Consider the following 20,994-nt stretch of genomic DNA (forward strand, 5'->3'; position numbering starts at 1 on the left):
TTCTTACTTTTATGATCAATGAAGCTAAGGGATTAATGGTCTCATTTCTTTGGTGTGGTTTGTGATAGACAGCTTGGAATGAACAAGGGAGTTTTTTTACAACTAGAAAATTGTTTAGTTCTGCCTTAAAAACTCATATTTTCACTGTTTACTTTCAGATCATATAAACTAGCCTTAATTGTCTTTTTTGCTCCAGTAAGTATAACACACCAATTGAGTCAGTTTTCTCGACAGATCACAGATTTTTCCCTTTTATTTCCTGAAATCTGTGATATTAGGTTATTATCTTTCCTGTTCTTCATTCGTTCTTTTTTTCTTTCGTCACCTTCTGGGAACTAGGCTACAACAATCCCATGCACAATCCAATACAATTAACTCCTAGGCCATTGTTCTTAACAGACTTTGAATCTTAAAATGTACCTACCTTTTTTATGCCTTTACCTTATATACCTTTAAAACAAATATGCCCAAAGTAGTAAGAAGTCAACCAAAATGCAAGATTTTTGCCTAGATTTCCATGTGCTGTTCAATTTCTTTCTTTTGTTCATGTGAAATATTTCATGTCATGTAATAGTTTGTATTTTATAACTTGAAAGCATTTTTGTATAATGTTAGGATGGGCTTTTCCATCTATCAATTTAGGATTAGCTTATGCTAGCACTCATATTGCAAGAGCAGCAAGCTGATTTTGATAAATTTCCTTGATTTCCCTGCCCTCCATCAACATGTCTGGCATTAACAACATGCCAAGAGATAAAGGACACATTTCAGAAGTCTTTATTTTAGAATATTATGAATGTCAATAGAACTAAGTATACAGAAAATAACCTAAGAAAAACATTAATTTTATTTTAATACATATGATACATAGCAAGTATAAAATGAAAAGCAATTAATTCATGACTCCTGGTTCATGCTTTCAAAAAGGTTTACTCTAATTGGAAATGATTCATATGGAAACTAAGATCAGTAGTAATGCATGACATTAAAGAGAATGGCTTCCCAGGTGGTACAGTGGTAAAGAGTCCGCCTGCCAATGCAGGAGACGTAAGTGACACGGTTTTTATTCCTGGGTCGAGAAGTTCTCCTGAAATAGGAAATGGCAACACAGTCCAATACTCTTGTCTGGAGAATTCCATGGACAGCAGAGCCTGGTGGGCTAGAGTCCACAGGGTTGCAGAGAGTCAGATATGGCTGAGCACTGAATACTCCGACACTCTGATACTTTAAGACTTTGACTTGACATAAATATCTTCATGCTACAAGAATTAAAAGAGGAAAGTGAGTTGTCGTAGGAAGGAAAAACACATTCAGATACCCTGAATGAAAACACTGAACTAGATCATGAGTCCATCTAAAAGAAGCAAAAGTGAAGTCTAGAAGTTGTGTGTAGTAGAATTTGAATGCAAAGTTCTCTTCAAGCCACTTGCACCATATGTTTCATTTGCCTGGTCGTATTCTGACCATTTTCAGGAAGAGAGATCACTTAGCACACGTAGTTGAAACTCACTCTAGCTCCAACTTAATGGGGAAAATAAAATGAAGAACACAGTAGTTATTTGTTTAAATTAGAAGTTTATAATTCAGATATATATATATTTTTACAAATGTGGAAGGATATACTAAAATGCAACTTAGTTATGGGTATTTAGAAATAGAATGTTTTTCTATTTTTATGGACTCAGTGATGGGCTGTGTAAAAGTATCTGAAAATAATCAATAGATTTAAAACATGAAATTTGATCTACTTCCACTTGATCATTTTGGTTTTGTGAAATAGCCTCCTATAGATTTAGTCATGAGTGTTCTATGAAGATTCATTAGCCAATTTGAATCCCATTTCATTTGTGAAATGCTTCCAAGATGGTTTTTGTCTGAAATTAATTTCCTCTTCTTCACAGCCACAGCTTGTGATGGAAGATTTTTGTTGACTGGATCTTCTGGATCCTTTGAGGCTCTGCATTATCCCAAGCCTTCTAATAATACAAGCGCTGTTTGTCGGTGGATTATACGGTAATAGTGAGTGAAGTCACTCAGTTGTGTCCAACTCTTTGCAACCCCATGGACACCAGGCTCCTCCGTCCATGAGATTTTCTAGGCAAGAGTACTGGAGTGGGTTGCCATTTCCTTCTCCAGGGAACTTCCTGACCTAGGGATCAAACCCAGGTCTCCCACATTGTAGACAGTCGCTTTACCATCTGAGCCACCAGGGAAACCACCTTTTATTCCATGTACTTAAGTCATAAAGTCTTTCTCTGATGCAGGAAGTCTTAGCATCTGTAGTAATGCATTTATTTTCTAGACAGTTGTTTCCATTAGCTACAAAGAAAAGTCTTCCCATCTGATATACTGTCTAAGAAGTTTCTCTCTCATTCTTAACCTTTTAAAAAGAACTTTGCCCTATAAATGGGGCCATCTCATTGGGCTCTGTAGCAAATTTTTTCTTTTTTCCCCCATATGGTTGTCACAAATCAAGTGCTACCAAAATGAACAGCACACCTGTGTATCTGTATATCACAAGAAACCATATTTCCTTCAGCTGCATCCTGACTGCAGAATAGTTCCTTTCTCATTATGCTTTGTATCTGTATGAAATCTCCTATGTTGTGATTTGGTCATGCAGATCAAGATCTGAGACACCCTCTGTACTCATCCTCTTTGCTGTATCTTGAATAACACTTAGTTCACTTAATATATATTTGACCTCCAAATCTTAATTCGGTTGATGAATGCAATCATTATGATAAATAAAATTATCAAACTGCTGATAGCTGGTCTACCTTAATATATGCCTAAGCATTTTTCACAGAGGAGTAATGTTTCTCCCAGATATTCCAAGAGAAGTATCATTTGTACTCAAATAAATATAAGCAATACTGAAATAAACTCAAGTGCAAGACTTCTCATAGCCTTAGATAAGTTAAGATGCAAGTAAATCTCCCCCCAAATATACAGTTGACTTTGAACAGCAGAAGGCTTAGAGGCACCAACACCCTGTGTAGTCAAAATCTGTGTATAACATTATAGTTGGCCCTCTTTTCTGTAGTTCCCTATGGTTTGTGTAGTGTTGTAGTATGTTGCTGCTGCTGCTGCTAAGTCCCTTCAGTCGTTTCCGACTCTGTGCGACCCCAGAGATGGCAGCCCACCAGGCTCCCCCGTCCCTGGGATTTTCCAGGCAAGAACACTGGAGTGGGTTGCCATTTCCTTCTCCAATGCATGAAAGTGAAAAGTGAAAGTGAAGTCGCTCAGTCCTGTCCGATTCTTCAAGACCCCATGGACTGCAGCCTACCAGGCTCCTCCGTCCATGGGAGTTTCCAGGCAAGAGTACTGGAGTGGGTGCCATCACCTTCTCCAGTTGTAATATGCACTTTTTGAAAAAAAAAAAAAAATCCACATATAAGTGGACCTATATTCTTCAAGCCAGTATTGTTCAAGAGTCAACTGTATATTTCCTATTAAGCCACTGAAATTTTCCCCCCACAGAGTATTCAACACACATGTTCTGTGGAATTCACTTTGAGAAATGAATTCTAGTTCATTCATTTCTCTTAACAGCTGGAAGGGATTTTGGTTTCCCAATCTGACCTACTATATATTTATTTTAATCATTATGATGACTCAATAGAAAATGGGGAATCAATATAACAACTGATCAAACAAGGTTGAAAGACAGAGCCTCGGGTTCTTGCCAAACAAGTGATAGGAAATGGCCCCATAAATACTCACAAGAGTTCTTTTCCTGTGTAAACATATTCCAGAGAGGACATGAGGTATGAAGGGAAGATTGTTCTAAACACATTTACTTGGCATTATTCAGGGAACAAAGAACATGTTGTCCTGTTTAAATAATTTCTATTTTGGAGCTCAGCCCCATGTAAGTTATGTGATATAACTAGAAGCACACTTTCTTCTTTTCAGTGCTCTAAACAACATGTTGTTGCTGTTGTTTAGTCGCTAAGCCGTGTCCAATTCTTGCTACTCCATGGAACATAGCCCACTAGGCTCCTTTGTCTATTGTATTTCCTAGGCAAGAATACTTGAGTAGATTGTCATTTCCTTTTCAAGGGAATATTCCTGACCCAGGGAACAAACCTATGTCTCCTGCATGGGCAAGTGAATTCTTTACCACTGAGCCACCTGGGAAGTACCTAAACAACACACTATTTGTGTGTAAAAGATAAGATTTTGCGTATTAAAAATGGCAGTTCTAAGTAATTCTCAAGTGAAAAATTTTTTTAAATTTAATATTTATTTTAAAATATTAGGACATCATTTCTGATAATCACATTTAAAAAGAAGGTTTATAAATGGCTATTAGTACTGTTTTTAGTACAATGAAAAAACATTCCATTCTTTACCTAAAATGTCAGCAGAGAGTCTTAGAAAAATCTTAAATTACTTCCTTTAAAAAAGGGAAATAAAATGAATTCTAACTGATCTATGATGCATTCCTAACAGCACAATGATTTCTTCATGAAATCTTTGGAATTTTATCAACACTAAAAATTAATAATTTAATTTTTATGTAATTAATATTTAATCATCCTCCACTTGTTAGTAAAGCTATGTCAAGTCTTCAGGGAAGTCTTATAAGCAGACCACAATAAACAATATTATTTTTGCTGCAATAGTAATATTTATGCATAATCAACATTATGTTAATTAAAGATTTGTATGGTCTGTTCTTTTTACTTCCTTTCAATCACTTAATTTTAAAAACTATTTTAAGAAATCCACCATTAATTAGGGACATTTTAAAAACCTACAAAATCTAAAATATTACTCTAAGTAAATACTGTATTGCATCATAAAATTATTATTTAAAAGTATATAAATTTTCTAAGTGTATTTTCTTCTCCAAACTGATTATTACATTAGACGGTGGTCTGTTTTTCCTAATGGTGGTCAAAGTAGGGTATAAAAGCAATAATGTTTTCTTACAAGCTTGGAAACCCAGTAGCCAGTAGAGAAATGGTTATGATACAGTTAAGCTATATTTTGGAAATATATTAAGGCCCCATGTAGCAGAGTGTCAGTGATGAAGGATGTGAGTGCTGAAGACAGTCTGTGTGGCTTCAGACCTGGCCTCCTCACATTCAACATCTACGATATCAGGCAAATGTCTAAATCTCTTAGACTCAAAATTTCTACATCTATAGAGGTCAGGGCCTCTAACTACAGGCATCAAAGTCATCATGAAATGTAAAAGACTTTATGCTCTATTAGGTGCTCAATAAAAGTGGGCTCTAAGAAGAGTAGCTATTGATACAAAATGTAAAATATTAAAATGACATTTAGAAAAGTACCCTTTCCCTTAAAAAATTCATAAGGTAGCCAAGGCTAAAATTACCATTTAATCTCACCTTTAGAAATACCTGTGTTTTATTGCAAGTAAGTTGTGTTTTCTGAATCAGAAGTAGAACACAGCCTGCACTCAGTTCTCTCCTCCACCTTCAGTTATCTATTTTGAAAAAAGGAAAGGGCTTCTAAACATGAAGTTTCTAAGGGAGCTTTTCTTGATGCCTTAGTTTCAAGGCTTAAAAATAACATCAATTGTTGAAAAAAAGAATCACTATTTTCTTGCCTGGAGACACCAAAACTTTCATTAAAAGAACAAAAATCATTCCTGAGGGGGCTGCTTATTTCTTCTTCATCTGTCTTCTTTGATGTTGGATTCCCTAAAGGTCTCATTCACAGGCTCACTTCCCCTAATCCCTGAAGAGGCCTTTAGGAGGTGGAATTCCTCTAAACAGCTGCTACCACCTGCTTTGTTCTTTTCTCAGTCTGGGCCGGGAAGAGCTCATACTCCTCATATTGATCTCCTCCCACCTCTGTCAACCTCCTGTGGTTACTGAATACATCCGAGGGTAGCCCATGAGCGCAGCATCCTCTGTATCTGCCCATCTTCCTCCAATGGCCCTCACACCTGGAGCATATAAAAATATACATCCCCTAATCCACTCCAGAACCACTGAATCTGATACCCACAGTTGAAGTCCACATGTCAGTATTTAAAAAAATAAGCAACCTGCCAGTGCTCTACCCTCACTTTCCAGGCAATAAACAGTGGTCAGATCCAAAAACCTAGATTTCTATTTAGATGTCTTTTAATCCTGCACTGCTGGTCATGGCCATTTCAGTGTTGTCAGCCCCACTCCTTGACGACTAAACTCTAGTCCTGCCTCCAGCCCATCATCAGGAATATTATACAACGAGGTAGTGCCCCAACTTGACATTTTCCTACCATGAAATTCACAGTTTCAAAATTAACTATATCTGTTTTTTTTAACTTTCAAGTAATAGATTTTATTTTATTTTTATTATATTTTAAATTTAATTTTATTTTTTACACTAAGACTTTAGTGAAGTCGGTCAGTCATATCCGACTCTTTGTGACCCATGGACTGTAGCCTACCACACTCCTCCATCCATGGGATTTTCCAGGCAAGAATACTGGAGTGGATTGCCATTTCCTTCTCCAGAGGACCTGCCCGACCCAGGGATCGAACCCACGTCTTCTGCATGGTAGACAGACGCTTTACCGTCTGAGCCACAAGGGAAGTCAGTCCTAAATAGAATTGATAATATCAAACTTTTTTTTAATTGCTGATGTTATTAAGGGTTAAAAGTGTGTTGGTCTTAATTTTTTTCTTTTAATTTTTATTTTTTTTTCCTTTATCCCTGTTATTTTATTTGTGATGAATGTCCCCAGTTTCTCAATTGACTGAGTATTACTGATAACTTACCAAAAATCTGAACTTGCAATGTCCCTGGACAGGAATCCTGGTTCAGTCAGTAGCCTCCACAGTCAGCCTCTGAAGTCAAGAGTCTTTTCAGTCTCCTTATCTTTGGAGATTAGCCATCTCCCTATTATCAGCCCTTTCAGTATTTAGCCAGCTTCAACCTTATCACCCATGTTTTGCTCTACTGTTCAGCTTCCTCCTTTGTGAAGAGTTCAGGGGAACATTGTTCCTCCAAAACACTAAAGAATTATTTGCATTTCTGATCCCACACTTCAGTGAAGCAATGTAATTATAAATAGGCATTGCCCTAGATACATTTCCTCAATCTGAAAATTAAAATTTGAACACTTTCCCCACAGAGCATTCAGCATAATGTAGATCAGCCATTGGCAGTTTGATTATTGTGATCATCATAACAACTGAACCGTTCAACCAAATCAAGAATTTAAAGATCAGATATATAGCAACTGATCCAAATTTTATTCAAGACTTAGCAAAAAGGATGTATATAAATGATGCTCCCAGCTTTTAACCTGCCATGAATAAATCACACCATAGGAGATTTTCATACAGATGAGAAAGCAAATGTTCTATAGTCAGGAATGACTCACCTTTGTTCCCATACAGATATATCAAGTTAACAATGAAGTGTGGACCAAAAGATATTTATGAAAAGTCCAGAATTCCGTTTAGAAGTTGCATGCCCTGGGTGAGTGCAAAGACAAGAACAGCTCCAAGAAATGGGCAAGAAAATTAAGTTCATTTTAACCTCCATCAGCATTTCCCCCAACACAGCACAGCCCAACACAGGTCTTAACTCTCTCCTTCCTTGGAAGGAAAGACAAGGGTGGAACATGCGTCCAGTGTCCCAGCTTTTCCAAGAGTTTCCAGAGGAACTAGTTTCTGTTCTCATATATATAATGAATGGACCTGGCATTGTTTGAATGCCTGAGAGATGCTGAGAACAAATAGGAGTGGGTGCAGCTTGCTATGATCAGTAGGACTTGATACAATTATGAAAGCATGAACAAATCAAGACTTCTCCCTAAAGGCGAAAAGAAAGATGTGCAGGAAGTTTCCAACATTCTAGCTATTTCAACAACTTCCCCAGCAACTGGTGTGTACTTGCATGATGGGAAGCTGATGAACCAGCACAATTTGCATGACCTGGTGGCTGCAGAGAATAAGGGAGAGTGGGGTGACTTGCTGTGGTAGGAAGAGAAAACTTGCAGCCCACATTACAGACACCAGAGAGACTAAGAAACAGAAACTACCAAAGAAGAAACCTGCCAGCCTCTTGTTGTTGTTCTTCAGTCGCTCAGTCCTGTCTGACTCTTTATGACCCCACGGACTGCAGCACCCCAGGCTTCCCTGTCCTTCACCATATCCTGGAGCTTGCTCAGACTCATGTCCTATGAGTCAGTGATGCCATCCAAGCATCTCATCCTCTGTCATTCCCTTCTCCTCCTGCTTTCAATCTCTCCCAGCATCAGGGCCTTTTCCAATGAGTTGACTTTCTGCACCAGATGGCCAAAATATTGGAGCTTCAGCTTCAGCATCAGTCCTTCCAATGAGTACTCATTGTTGATTTCCTTTAGGACTGACTGGCTTGATCTCCTTGCAGTCCAAGGTACTCACAAGAATCTTCTCAAACAACACATTTTAAAAGTGTCAATTCTTCAGCATTCAGCCTTCTTTAGGGTCCAACTCTCACATCTGTACAAGACCACTGGTAAAACCATAGCTTAGACTATATGGACCCCTGTTGGCAGAGTCCTGTCTCTGCTTTCTAATACACTGCATAGGATTGTCATAGCTTTTCTTCCAAGGAGCAAGAGTCTTTTAATTTCTTGACTGCAGTCACTGTCCACAGTTATTTTGGAGCCCAAGAAAATAAAGTCTGTCACTGTTTCCATTGTTTCCCCATCTATTTCCCATGAAGCGGTGGAACCAGATGCCATGATCTTCATTTCCTGAATGTTGAGGTTTAAGCCAACTTTTTCACTCTCCTCTTTCACTTTCCTTAAGAGGCTTTTTAGTTCCTCTTCACTTTCTGCCATAAGGGTGGTGTCATCTGGATATCTGAGGTTATTGATATTTCTCCCGGCAATCTTAATTCCAGCTTGTGCTTCATCCAGCCCAGCATTTCTCATGATGTACTGCTGGGGTCCAGCCCCAGTGGATCCAGGGAATTCGAAGTGGGGACAGAGTTGGGGTCTGGGAAAGGACTATTTAATTAGAAATATAAAGAGATTAGGAAAGAATAGTGTAGTAGGAAAATTAGAAGAGAAAAAAGGCTGAATAACTTGGTTTATGCGGAAAACTAATAAAACTTCGAGACAAGAGGTTTGCACCATCTACGTTAGGCCACCGGTGCCTACTTGAATAGCAGAGGGTGCCCTGCCTTGGGCTCCCTCTTTCATGGATCTTAGAAGCCAGGGCAAGTAAGTAGACTTGGCAAGCCTCCGCACTCCAGATGGGAATTCAGCCAGAAAAGGGGAGAAAAGAACGACATTGGGGAGCCCAGCAATGGTGAAAGACTCAAGACTTTATTTTCAAAATCAGCTTATATACCCCAAGTTGTACATGAAGAAATAATGGAATATGCAGAGTTATGCAGGGGCAGCAGTCCTGACCCTCATTGAGACCAGGCTTTCTTTTGCATACCTTCCCATATACAAAAGGTCTCAGGTGGTTTACATTATCTTCTGGCCAAGAGGCCTGTTAACATTTTTATGGCTCTCTTCCTAGATAAATGTCTATCAACCAGAAAACTCTTTTTCCCTAGAAGTGTTTTTTCTTAACTCTGCATCACCCTCAAAGTACTAAATAAAGTTGTGTTCCTGTAGAACAAAGGTGCAGTGGGTTATAACAAAGAAAGTACTTAATTCAAAGATCTAATGATGCCAATTCCAGGTCTACTACCTGTTTTTTCTATATACCAACTATATCTACAAATAAAAGATATGAAAATTTGGCAGCAAGTATTGGCTCAACAAATGAAACGTTTAATCAGTCCTATTCTAATGATTTTGACTCCTCAGAAGCCCCTACATTCCTAGGATGTTTTAGGCTTCCTGTGCCTCTCATGGTGGGGAGGCTGCAAACAATCACATGCACAGCTGTAAGAGTCTAGCAGGCAGGCTAGAAAGCCATCAGAGGAGTTTTGGGATTGAAACACTCTTATTATGCCCAGGAGATTTATTATCTAAAAGCTCTAAATTAACTTTTTCCAGAAAAAGGTGGTGGGGGGACAGCCCCCTGTTAATGTCAGGAGAATAGGTGGAAAGCATAACACAGTAAGCAGGCAGACTCTGGTTTTTGGGGGGTGGATGCTCAGGAAATTCCAGGGGGAACCTCTGAAGCCTGATCACACCCTTGCATTTTGTCAGGCTTCCTTCCTCATGACCTTTGCCATGGGTGGGATTCCTCACGCTGGCTCCCAGCAATGTACTCTGCATATAAGTTCAATAAGCAGGGTGATAATATACAGCCTTGATGTACTCCTTTTCCTATTTGGAACCAGTCTGTTGTTCCATGTCCAGTTCTAACTGCTGCTTCCTAACCTGCATATAGGTTTCTCAAGAGGCATACTAACTGATGAAAAAGCAAAGACTTTTCCTCTAAGATCAGGAATAAAACAAGGGGTGCCCCCTCTCACCACATTTATTCAACATAGTACTGGAAGTTCTAGGCAGAACAATTAAGCAAGAAAAAAAAATGCAATGTATCCAAATAAGAAAGGAAGATGTAAAAATCTCTGTTCACAGAGGACAAGATCTTATATATAGAAAACCATAAATTTCACCAGAAAAAAAAGAGAAAAAATGTTGAGTACTAAAATAATTAAGAAAAGTTACAAGATACAAAAATTCACTTAGAATGATCACTTGTGTTTCTACACATTAATCATGCAAAAAGAAAATCAACAAAATAATCCCATTTACAATAGCAATGAAAAGAATAAAGAATAATACTTACAAATAAACTTAAGAAGGCAGAATTTTTTTTTTTAATTTTTATTTTTACTTTATTTTGCTTTAAAATGCTGTATTCATTTTGCCATACATTGACATGAATCATCCATGGGTGTACATGAGTTCCCAATCCTGAACGCCCTCCCATCTCCCACCTTATCTCATCTCTCTGGATCATCCCCGTGCACCAGCCCCAAGCATCCTGTATCCTGTATTGAACATAAACTGGCGATTCATATCTTACCTGATAGTATACATGTTTCAATGCCATTCTCCCAAATCATCCCACCTTCTCTCTCTCCCTCTGAGTCCAAAAGTCCATTCTATACATCTGTGTTTCTTTTGTCATCTCGCATAGAGAGTTATCATTACCATCTTTCTAAATTCCATATATATGTGTTAGTATACTATATTGGTGTTTTCCTTTCTGGCTTACTTCACTCTGTATAATAGGCTCCAGTTTCACCCACCTCATTAGAACTGATTCAAATGTATTCTTTTTAACGGCTGAGTAATACTCCATTGTGTATATGTACCACAGCTCTCTTATCCATTCATCTGCTGATGGACATCTAGATTGTTTCCATGTCCTGGCTATTATAAACAGTGCTGCGATAAACATTGGGGTACACGTGTCTCTTTCAATTCTGGTTTCCTCCGTGTGTATGCCCAGCAGTGGGATTGCTGGGTCATAAGGCTGCTCTATTTGCAATTTTTTGAGGAATCTCCACACTATTCTCCATACTGGCTGTACTAGTTTGCATTCCCACTAACAGTGTAAGAGGGTTCCCTTTTCTCCACACCCTCTCCAGCATTTATTGCTTGTAGACTTTTGGATCACTGCCAATCTGACTGGTGTGAAATGGTACCTCATTGTGGTCTTGATTTGCATTTCTCTGATAATGAGTGATGTTAAGCATCTTTTCATGTGTTTGTTAGCCATCCATATGTCTTCTTTGGAGAAATGTCTATTTAGTTCTTTGGCTCATTTTTTGATTGGGTCATTTATTTTTCTGGAGTTGAGCTGCATAAGTTGCTTGTATATTTTTGAGATTAGTTGTTTGTCAATTGCTTCATTTGCTATTATTTTCTCCCATTCAGAAGGCTGTCTTTTCACCTTGCTTATACTTTCCTTTGTTGTGCAGAAGCTTTTTATTTTAATTAGATCCCATTTGTTTATTTTTGCTTTTATTTCCAGTATTCTGGGAGGTGGATCATAGAGGAGCCTGCTGTGATTTATGTCGGAGAGTGTTTTACCTATGTCCTCCTCTAGGAGTTATATAGTTTCTGGTCTTACATTTAGATCTTTAATTCATTTTGAGTTTATTTTTGTGTGTGGTGTTAGAAAATGATCTAGTTTCATTCTTTTACAAGTGGTTGACCAGTTTTCCCAGCACCACTTGTTAAAGAGATTGTCTTTACTCCATTGTATATTCTTGCCTCCTTTGTTGAAGATAAAATGTCCATAGGTGTGTGGATTTATCTCTGGGCTTTCTATTTTGTTCCGTTGATCTATATGTCTGTCTTTGTGCCAGTACCATACAGTCTTGATGACTGTGTCTCTATAGTAGAGCCTGAAGTCAGGCAGGTTGATACCTCCAGTTCCGTTCTTCTTTCTCAAGATTGCTTTGGCTATTCGAGATTTTTTATATTTCCATACAAATCTTGAAATTATGTGTTCTAGTTCTGTGAAAAATACCACTGGTAGCTTGATAGGGATTTCATTGAATCTATAGATTGCTTTGGGTAGTATACTCATTTTCACTATATTGATTCTTCCAATCCATGAACGTGGTATATTTCTCCATCTATTAGTGTCCTCTTTGATTTCTTTCATCAGTGTTTTATAATTTTCTATATATACATCTTTAGTTTCTTTAGGTCGGTATATTCCTAAGTATTTTATTCTTTTCGTTGCAATGGTGAATGGAATTGTTTCCTTAATTTCTTTTTATACTTTCTCATTATTAGTGTATAGGAATGCAAGGGATTTGTGTGTGCTGATTTTATATCCTGCAACTTTACTATACTCATTTATTAGCTCTAGTAATTTTCTGGTGGAGTCTTTAGGGTTTTCTATGTAGAGAATCATGTCATCTGCAAACAGTGAGAGTTTTACTTCTTCTTTTCCAATTTGGATTCCTTTTATTTCTTTTTCTGCTCTGATTGCTGTGGCCAAAACTTCCAGAATTATGTTGAATTGTAGTGGTTAAAGCGGGCACCCTTGTCTTGTTCATGACTTTAGGGGAAATGATTTCAATTTTTCACCATTGAGGATAATGTTTGCTGTGGGTTTGTCATATATAGCTTTTATTATGCTGAGATATGTTCCTTCTATTCCTGCTTTCTGGAGAGTTTTTATCATAAATGGATGTTGAATTTTGTCAAAGGCCTTCTCTGCATTTATTGAGATAATCATATGGCTTTTATTTTTCAATTTGTTAATGTGGTGAATTACATTGATTGATTTGCAGATATTGAAGAATCCTTGCATCCCTGGGATAAAGCCCACTTGGTCATGGTGTATGATCTATTTAATGTGTTGTTGGATTCTGAATTTTGCTAGAATTTTGTTCAGGATTTTTGCATCTATGTTCATCAGTGATATTGGCCTGTAGTTTTCTTTTTTTGTGGCATCTTTGTCAGGTTTTGGTATTAGGGTGATGGTGGCCTCATAGAATGAGTTTGGAAGTTTACCTTCCTCTCTGGAATAGTTTGAGGAGGATAGGTGTTAGCTCTTCTCGAGATTTTTGGTAGAATTCAGCTGTGAAGCCGTCTGGACCTGGGCTTTTGTTTGCTGGAAGATTTCTGATTACAGTTTCAATTTCCGTGCTTGTGATGGGTCTGTTAAGATTTTCTATTTCTTCCTGCTTCTATTTTGGAAAGTTGTACTTTTCTAAGAATTTGTCCATTTCTTCCATGTTGTCCATTTTATTGGCATATAATTGCTGGTAGTAGTCTCTTATGATGCTTTGTATTTCTGTGTTGTCTGTTGTGATCTCTCAATTTTCATTTCTAATTTTATTGATTTGATTTTTCTCCCTTTGCTTCTTGATGAGTCTGGCTAATGGTTTGTCAATTTTATTTATCCTTTCAAAGAACCAGCTTTTGGCTTTGTTGATTTTTGCTATGGTCTCTTGTGTTTCTTTTGCATTTATTTCTGCCCTAATTTTTAAGATTTCTTTCCATCTACTAACTCTGGGGTTCTCCATTTCTTCCTTTTCTAATTGCTTTAGGTGTAGAGTTAGGTTATTTATTTGACTGTTTTCTTGTTTCTTGAGGTATGCCTGTATTGCTATGAACTTTCCTCTTAGCACTGCTTTTATAGTGTCCCACAGGTTTCAGGTGGTTGTGTTTTAATTTTCATTCATTTCTATGCATATTTTGATTTTTTTTAGTTTCTTCTGTGATTTGTTGGTTATTCAGCGGCATGTTGTTCAGCCTCCATATGTTGGAATTTTTAATAGTTTTTCTCCTGTAATTGAGATCTAATCTTAATGCATTATGGTCAGAAAAGATGCTTGGAATTATTTCCATTTTTTTTTAATTTATCAAGGTTAGATTTGTGGCCCAGGATGTGATCTATCCTGGAGAAGGTTCCGTGAGCACTTGAGAAAAAGGTGAAATTCATTGTTTGGGGGTGAAATGTCCTATAGATATCAATTAGGTCTAACTGGTCTATTGTATCATTTAAAGTTTGTGTTTCTTTGTTAATTTTCTGTTTAGCTGATCTGTCCATAGATGTGAGTGGGGTATTAAAGTCTCCCACTATTATTGTGTTATTGTTCATTTCCCCTTTCATACTTGTTAGCATTTGTCTTACATATTGCGGTGCTCCTATGTTGGGTGCAGATATATTTATAATTGTTATATCTTCTTCTTGGATTGATCCTTTAATCATTATGTAGTGGCCTTCTTTGTCTCTTTTCACTGCCTTTGTTTTAAAGTCTATTTTATCGGATATGAGTATTGCTACTCCTGCTTTCTTTTGGTCTCTATTTGCGTGGAATATCTTTTTCCAGCCCTTCACTTTCAGTCTGTAAGTGTCCCTTGTTTTGAGGTGGGTCTCTTGTAGGCAGCATATATAGGGATTTTGTTTTTGTGTCCATTCAGCCAGTCTCTGCCTTTTGGTTGGGGCATTCAACCCATTTACGTCTAAGGTAATTATTGATAAGTATGATCCCATTGCCATTTACTTTATTGTTTTGGGTTCGGGTTTATACGCCCTTTTTGTGTTTCCTGTCTAGAGAATATCCTTTAGCATTTGTTGGAGAGCTGGTTTGGTGGTGCTGAATTCTCTCAGCTTTTGCTTGTCTATAAAGCTTTTGATTTCTCCTTCGTATTTGAATGAGATCCTTGCTGTGTACAGTAATCTGGGCTGTAGGTTATTTTCTTTCATTACTTTATGTATGTCCTGCCATTCCCTCCTGGCCTGAAGCATTTGTATTGAAAGATCAGCTGTTATCTTTATGGGAATCCCCTTTTGTGTTATTTGTTGTTTTTCCCTTGCTGCTTTAAATATTTGTTCTTTGTGATTGATCTTTGTTAATTTGATTAATATGTGTCTTGGGGTGTTTTGCCTTGGGTTTATCCTGTTTGGAACTCTCCGGGTTTCTTGGACTTGGGTAATTATTTCCTTCCCCATTTTAGGGAAGTTTTCAACTGTTATCTCCTCAAGTATTTTCTCATGGTCTTTCTTTTTATCTTCTTCTTCTGGGACTCCTATAATTCGAATTTTGGAGCATTTCATATTGTCCCAGAGGTCTCTGAGATTGTCCTCATTTCTTTTAATTCATTTTCCTTTTTTCCTCTGACTCGTTTATTTCTACCATTCTATCTTCTATTTCACTAATCCTATCTTCTGCCTCTGATATTCTACTATTTGTTGCCTCCAGAGTGTTTCTGATCTCATTTATTGAATTATGCATTATATATTGACTCTTTTTTATTTCTTCTAGGTCCTTGTTAAACCTTTCTCGCATCTTCTCATTCCTTGTCTCTAGGCTATTTATCTGTGATTCCATTTTGATTTCAAAATTTTGGATCATTTTCACTATCATTATTCGGAATTCTTTCTCAGGTAGATTCCCTATCTCTTCCTCTTGTGTTTGGTTTGATGGGCTTTTCTCCTGTTCTTTTACCTGCTGAGTATTCCTCTGTCTCTTCATCTTGGTTATATTGCTGCGTTTGGGGTGGCCTTTCAGTATTCTGGGAATTTGCGGAGTTCTCTTTATTATGGAGCTTTCTCACTGTGGGTGGGGTTGTATCAGTGGCTTGTCAAGCTTTCTTGGTTAGGGAAGCTTGTGTTGGAGTTCTGGTGGGTAGAGCTGGATTTCTTCTCTCTGGAGTGCAATGAAGTGTCCAGTAATGAGTTATGAGACGTCTATGGTTTTGGGGTAACTTGAGCTGCCTGTATATTGAAGCTCAGGGGTGTGTTCCTGTGTTGCTGCAGAATTTGCATGGTATGTCTTGCTCTGGAACTTGTTGGCCCTTGGGTGGTGCTTGGTTTCAGTGTAGGTATGGAGGCATTTGATGAGCTCCTATCAATTAATGTTCCCTGGATTCAGGAGTTCTCTGATGTTTTCAGGATTTGAACTTAAGCCTCCTGCTTCTGGTTTTCAGTTTTATTTTTACAGTAGCCTCAAGACTTCTCCATCTATACAGCACCAATGATAAAACATCTAGGTTAAAGATGAAAAGTTTCTCCACATTGAAGGACACCCAGAGAGGTTCACTGAGTTACATGGAGAAGAGAAGAGGGAGGGGGTAGTTAAAGGCGACTGGAATGAGATGAGGTGGGATCAAAGGAGGAGAGAGCAAGCTAGCCAGTAATCACTTCCTTATGTGCGCTCCTCAGTCTGGACCGCTCAGAGATGTTCTTGGAGTTATACAGGGAAGAGGAGAGGGAGGAAGTAGACAGAGGTGACCAGGAGGATAAAAGAGGGAAATGAAAAGGAGAGAGACAGATCCAGCAAGTAACCAGTTCCCTAAGTGTTCTCCATCATCTGGAACACACAGAGATTCACAGAGTTGGGTAGAGAAGAGAAGGGGGAGGGAGGAGACAGAGACAACCTGGTGGAGAAAAAGGAGAGTGCAAAGGAAGAGAGAGTGGTCAAGCCAGTAATCTCGCTCTCAGGTAAACTTGGGTACTGAAGATTGGGTTTTTAAATGTACAAAATTGACAGCAAATACCAAAAAGCAAAGATTAAAAATCTAGGGTAGAGGTTGGATTTTCAAAAATACAATATTAAATAAAAGAAGAACAAGAAGAAAAAAAAAAGTCATGAGAATTATCAAACAACAACAACAACCACAAAAATATATATATACGGAATTTGCTTTAAAATTAGGGTCTTTTTTTTTTTGAAAAGTGATAGTAGGTTATAAAAATTAAAATTAAAGGAGTCAAAATAGAGGACTTAAAAATTTTAAAAAGTTAATTAAAAAAAGGAGAAGAAAGAGAAAAGAAGAAAAAACAATCAAACGTCAACAACAACAAAAAGAGAGAGAATGGTCGTAAATATAGTAAAGATATTTCTGGGAATTTCTCTGGTGTTGTGGTCAGTGTGGTGTCACTTCCAAGGCGGTTCCCTCTGATTAGCTTCTTCTGTTTGCTGGTCTCTTCAGTATCTGATTTCTGCCCTGACACAAGGAGGGCAGTGGTGAACACTTTTTTTTAGGCTCACTTGTTCAGTCGCGCTGTGGGGAGGGGGAGGATCCTGCAAACAAACAACAGTGGCGTGTGCTTGCAGTGTCTCAGCCACGCTGGGCATGCCCCTGCACACAGCGCACACTGCTCAGGCTCTATGTTGCTCCGCCGGGAACCGTCTGAGGCTGGCCCTGGGCTGCATGCCCCTCCCAGGTCTAAGCCACTCAGGTTCGGCTCTCAGGTAGCCCTTAGAGGTGCAGATTCGGTTGGGCCTGCGTTTTGTGCCCTTCCCAGGACTGAGTAGCTCAGGTGTTTGGCGAGCGCAGTCTCTGCGACTTATCGCCTTTCCCTGCTGCTCAGTTTTCTGGGTGTACCGCGGGCACCCCTTGTCAGGCAGATGGTGACTGTCCAGAACCCCAAGAAGTCTTAGTTAGCAAAGAAGTCTGCTTGCAGTTTGGTAGGTAAAGTCTCTCTGGGGCTCCAATTGCCCTCTTCCAGCCCTTTACAGCTCTGGCTGCCTGTCAGCGCAGGGGATGGTCTGCAGCCGGCTATTTTTGTTCTGTCCTTTGTTCTGTGCACGGTACTCCTGGTGTCTTATGTTAGAGCTTTTTGCGTGGTAGCTATCCCAGTCTGGCATGCTAGCCCAAGTTAGCCGCTCTGGTTACATTCAGGGCATTCCGGCCCAATTCTTAAAAAGCACTGCAGCCTGTGCCTCCCTGCCTAGCCCCCACTTGCTAGTGGTGGATGCAGGCATCTGTGCTGCTTCTCCACTGGGGGCGTTACCGTTGGGCTCATAATCTGTTGGTTTTAATTATTTATTTATTTTTATTCCCTGTTATGTTGCCCTCTGTGCTTCCAAGGCTCACCACAGACTCGGGAGTGAGAGTGTTTCCTGGTGTTTGGAAACTTCTCTCTTTTTAAGACTCCCTTCCTGGTGGGACTCCATTCCCAGGATGGAGCTCCCTCCCTACCTCCTTTGTCTCTTTTTAGTCTTTTATATTTTTCCTACCTGTTTTTGAAGACAATGATCTGCTTTGCTGGGTGCCTGATGTCCTCTGCCAGCATTCAGAAGTTGTTTTGTAGAATTTACCCAGTGTTGAAATGTTCTTTTGATGAATTTGTCGGGGAGAAAGTGGTCTCCCCATCCTATTCCTCCAGCATCTTCTGAATTCCCCGAGGTAGAAGTTTTAAACAGTGAAAATAATTAAACATGACTGATGTAATTTAAAGACAAATGGAAAAGCATCTCACATTTATGAATTGGAAGATAATGCTGTTAAAATATAGTAACATAATATAATGTCTCTACTACTGAAAATGATCTATAAGTTTATCACAATCCCTATGAAAGTCCCAATGACTTTTAAAAAACTTGGAAAAAAGAATCTTAAAATTCACATTGAATCACAAAGGACCCAAAATAGCTAAAACAATTTTGAGAAAGAGAATAAAGCCTCACATGTCTTGATTTCAAAATATATTACAAAGCTATGGTAATCAGTAAGTATGCTGCTGCTAAGTTACTTCAGTCGTGTCCAACTCTGTATGACCCCATAGATGGCAGCCCGCCAGGCTCCCCCATCCCTGGGATTCTCCAAGCAAGGACACTGGAGTGGGTTGACATTTCCTTCTCCAGTAAGTATAGTTCCAGTATAAAAATAGACATATAGACCAATGAAGAAGAACAGAGAGGACAGAAATAGCCCACATATATACGATCAAATCATCTTTTACAAGGATGGAAAAAACCACAAGATGGGGAAACAGCTTTCTCTTCAACAAATGGTGTTGGTAAAACTAGATATTCTAATACAGAACAAAATTTGCCTTTATCTTACACCATACACAAAACCAACTCAAAATTAAGTAAAGGTTTAAACATAAGATCTGAAATTATAAATCTCATAGAAGAAAATATGGAAGGAAAACTTCATAGCTTTGGTCTTCACAATGATTTCCTGAATTTGTAAACAAAACCACAGGCAACAAAAGCAAAAATCAACAAATGGCAGTATATCTCATTAAAAACCTTCCAGACAGTAAAGGAAACAGCATGAAAAGGCAACCTAAGGAATGTATGAAAATATTTGCAAACCATTTTCTAATAAGGAGTTAATATCCAAAATATATAAGGAACTCCTTCAAAGCTCAATAGCAAAATAAACTAAATAAACATTGGGCAGAGGTCTCAATAGATATTTCTTTTTTAAAAAAAAGACATACGAATGGCAAACATCAATAATCATCATGGAAACGCAAATCAAAATAATAATGGTCATTATCAAAAAAAATCAGAACGTTATAAATATTGATGAGGATGTGGAAAAATTGGAACACTTGTGTGCTGTTAATTGGAGTGTAAAATAGTATGTCGCTATAGAAAGCAGTATGAAATTTCCCTAAAGACATAAAAATATAACTACTATATGATCTAGCAGTCTGATTTCTTTGAGTATTTATTCAAAAGAATTGAAATCAAGATCTCTAAAAGATACACTCTCCCATGTTCATTATAGCATTATTCACAATAGCCAAGAGGTAGAAACAGCCTAAATTAGAAACAGCCTACACAGCCTAAAACATTTATTACTAGCCTACATGTTTATTGACAGAAAAATGGATAAAGAAACTATGGTTTCGCTATATATACAGTGCAATATTATTCAGTCATTAAAATAGGGAAATCCTATCTTTACAGCAGGAGAAAAACCTGTGATAACATGGTCGCACCTTAAGGACATTATACTAAGTGAAATAAACCAGTCACAGGAGGACGAATCTTGCATGATTTCACTTACATGAAGTATCTAAAGCATTCAAAATGATAGAGACAAAAAGTAGAGCAGTGGGAACAGTGGGGAGTTACTGATCAGTGGATACAGAGTTTCAGTCATGCAAATTAAAAGAGTTCCAGAGAGCTGAAGTACAATATTGTGTTACAAACACCATTCTTTACATTTAAATATTTGTTGAGTGTCCATCACAGGTTATATATTTTTATTACATTTGGAATAATACATTAAAATTTGAGAATGCATTGAGTTGTGCCAACTGTTAAATGTTTAATAACCTATCTTTTTTTGCTTTTAATTTAGTGTAAACCAAGGACTATCCATTCAACTGAACTTTGATTATTTTAATACATATTATGCAGATGTATTAAATATTTATGAAGGAATGGGTTCAAGCAAGATTTTAAGAGGTAAGTTAAAGCAAATATACAGTTCATTATCAAAATGAAAATATGTACAAAATTTATGGAGTAGATTGTGCTTTCACTTTGATTTTGAGCTGAATATGAATTTGTACTTTGTCTCTAAAAGGAAAAACTGATCTTCATTATAAAAATTAATAATTTAGTGCTCTGTGTAATCAATCTTCTTAGTAATAAAAGAGATACTGTTTCACATGATCCTCTTCATGTGGAATTTTACTCTATCCCGTGTTACTTCTCATTAAGCAAAATTCAAACAAACCCTAAAAATGACTATTTTTCTTCAACATTTGATTTTTTTTCTCTTTTTAATATGCACTCTGCTTCTCAGGCTCTTTCAGGACTATTACCAGTAAAATGGATAACACAGTGACTAGGTCAAGATGTAAGCTCTTTAAGTGGATGGTTTGG

At 37.8% G+C, this 20,994-nt stretch overlaps 1 protein-coding gene across 1 annotated transcript in view; it reads left to right on the top strand.

Annotated features, from left to right (window-relative positions):
- The window catches only part of TMPRSS15 (transmembrane serine protease 15), a 156,076-nt gene that overhangs the window by 38,710 nt on the left and 96,372 nt on the right, over positions 1-20,994 (top strand). The window contains exons 8-9 of the mRNA XM_042230017.2: positions 1,902-2,013; positions 20,465-20,571. Of these exons, the coding sequence (XP_042085951.1) occupies positions 1,902-2,013; positions 20,465-20,571 (219 nt within the window). The remainder of the gene's footprint in view (positions 1-1,901; positions 2,014-20,464; positions 20,572-20,994) is intronic.

Source organism: Ovis aries, chromosome 1 (assembly GCF_016772045.2).
Source record: "Ovis aries strain OAR_USU_Benz2616 breed Rambouillet chromosome 1, ARS-UI_Ramb_v3.0, whole genome shotgun sequence".
Taxonomy (NCBI): Eukaryota; Metazoa; Chordata; class Mammalia; order Artiodactyla; family Bovidae; genus Ovis; species Ovis aries.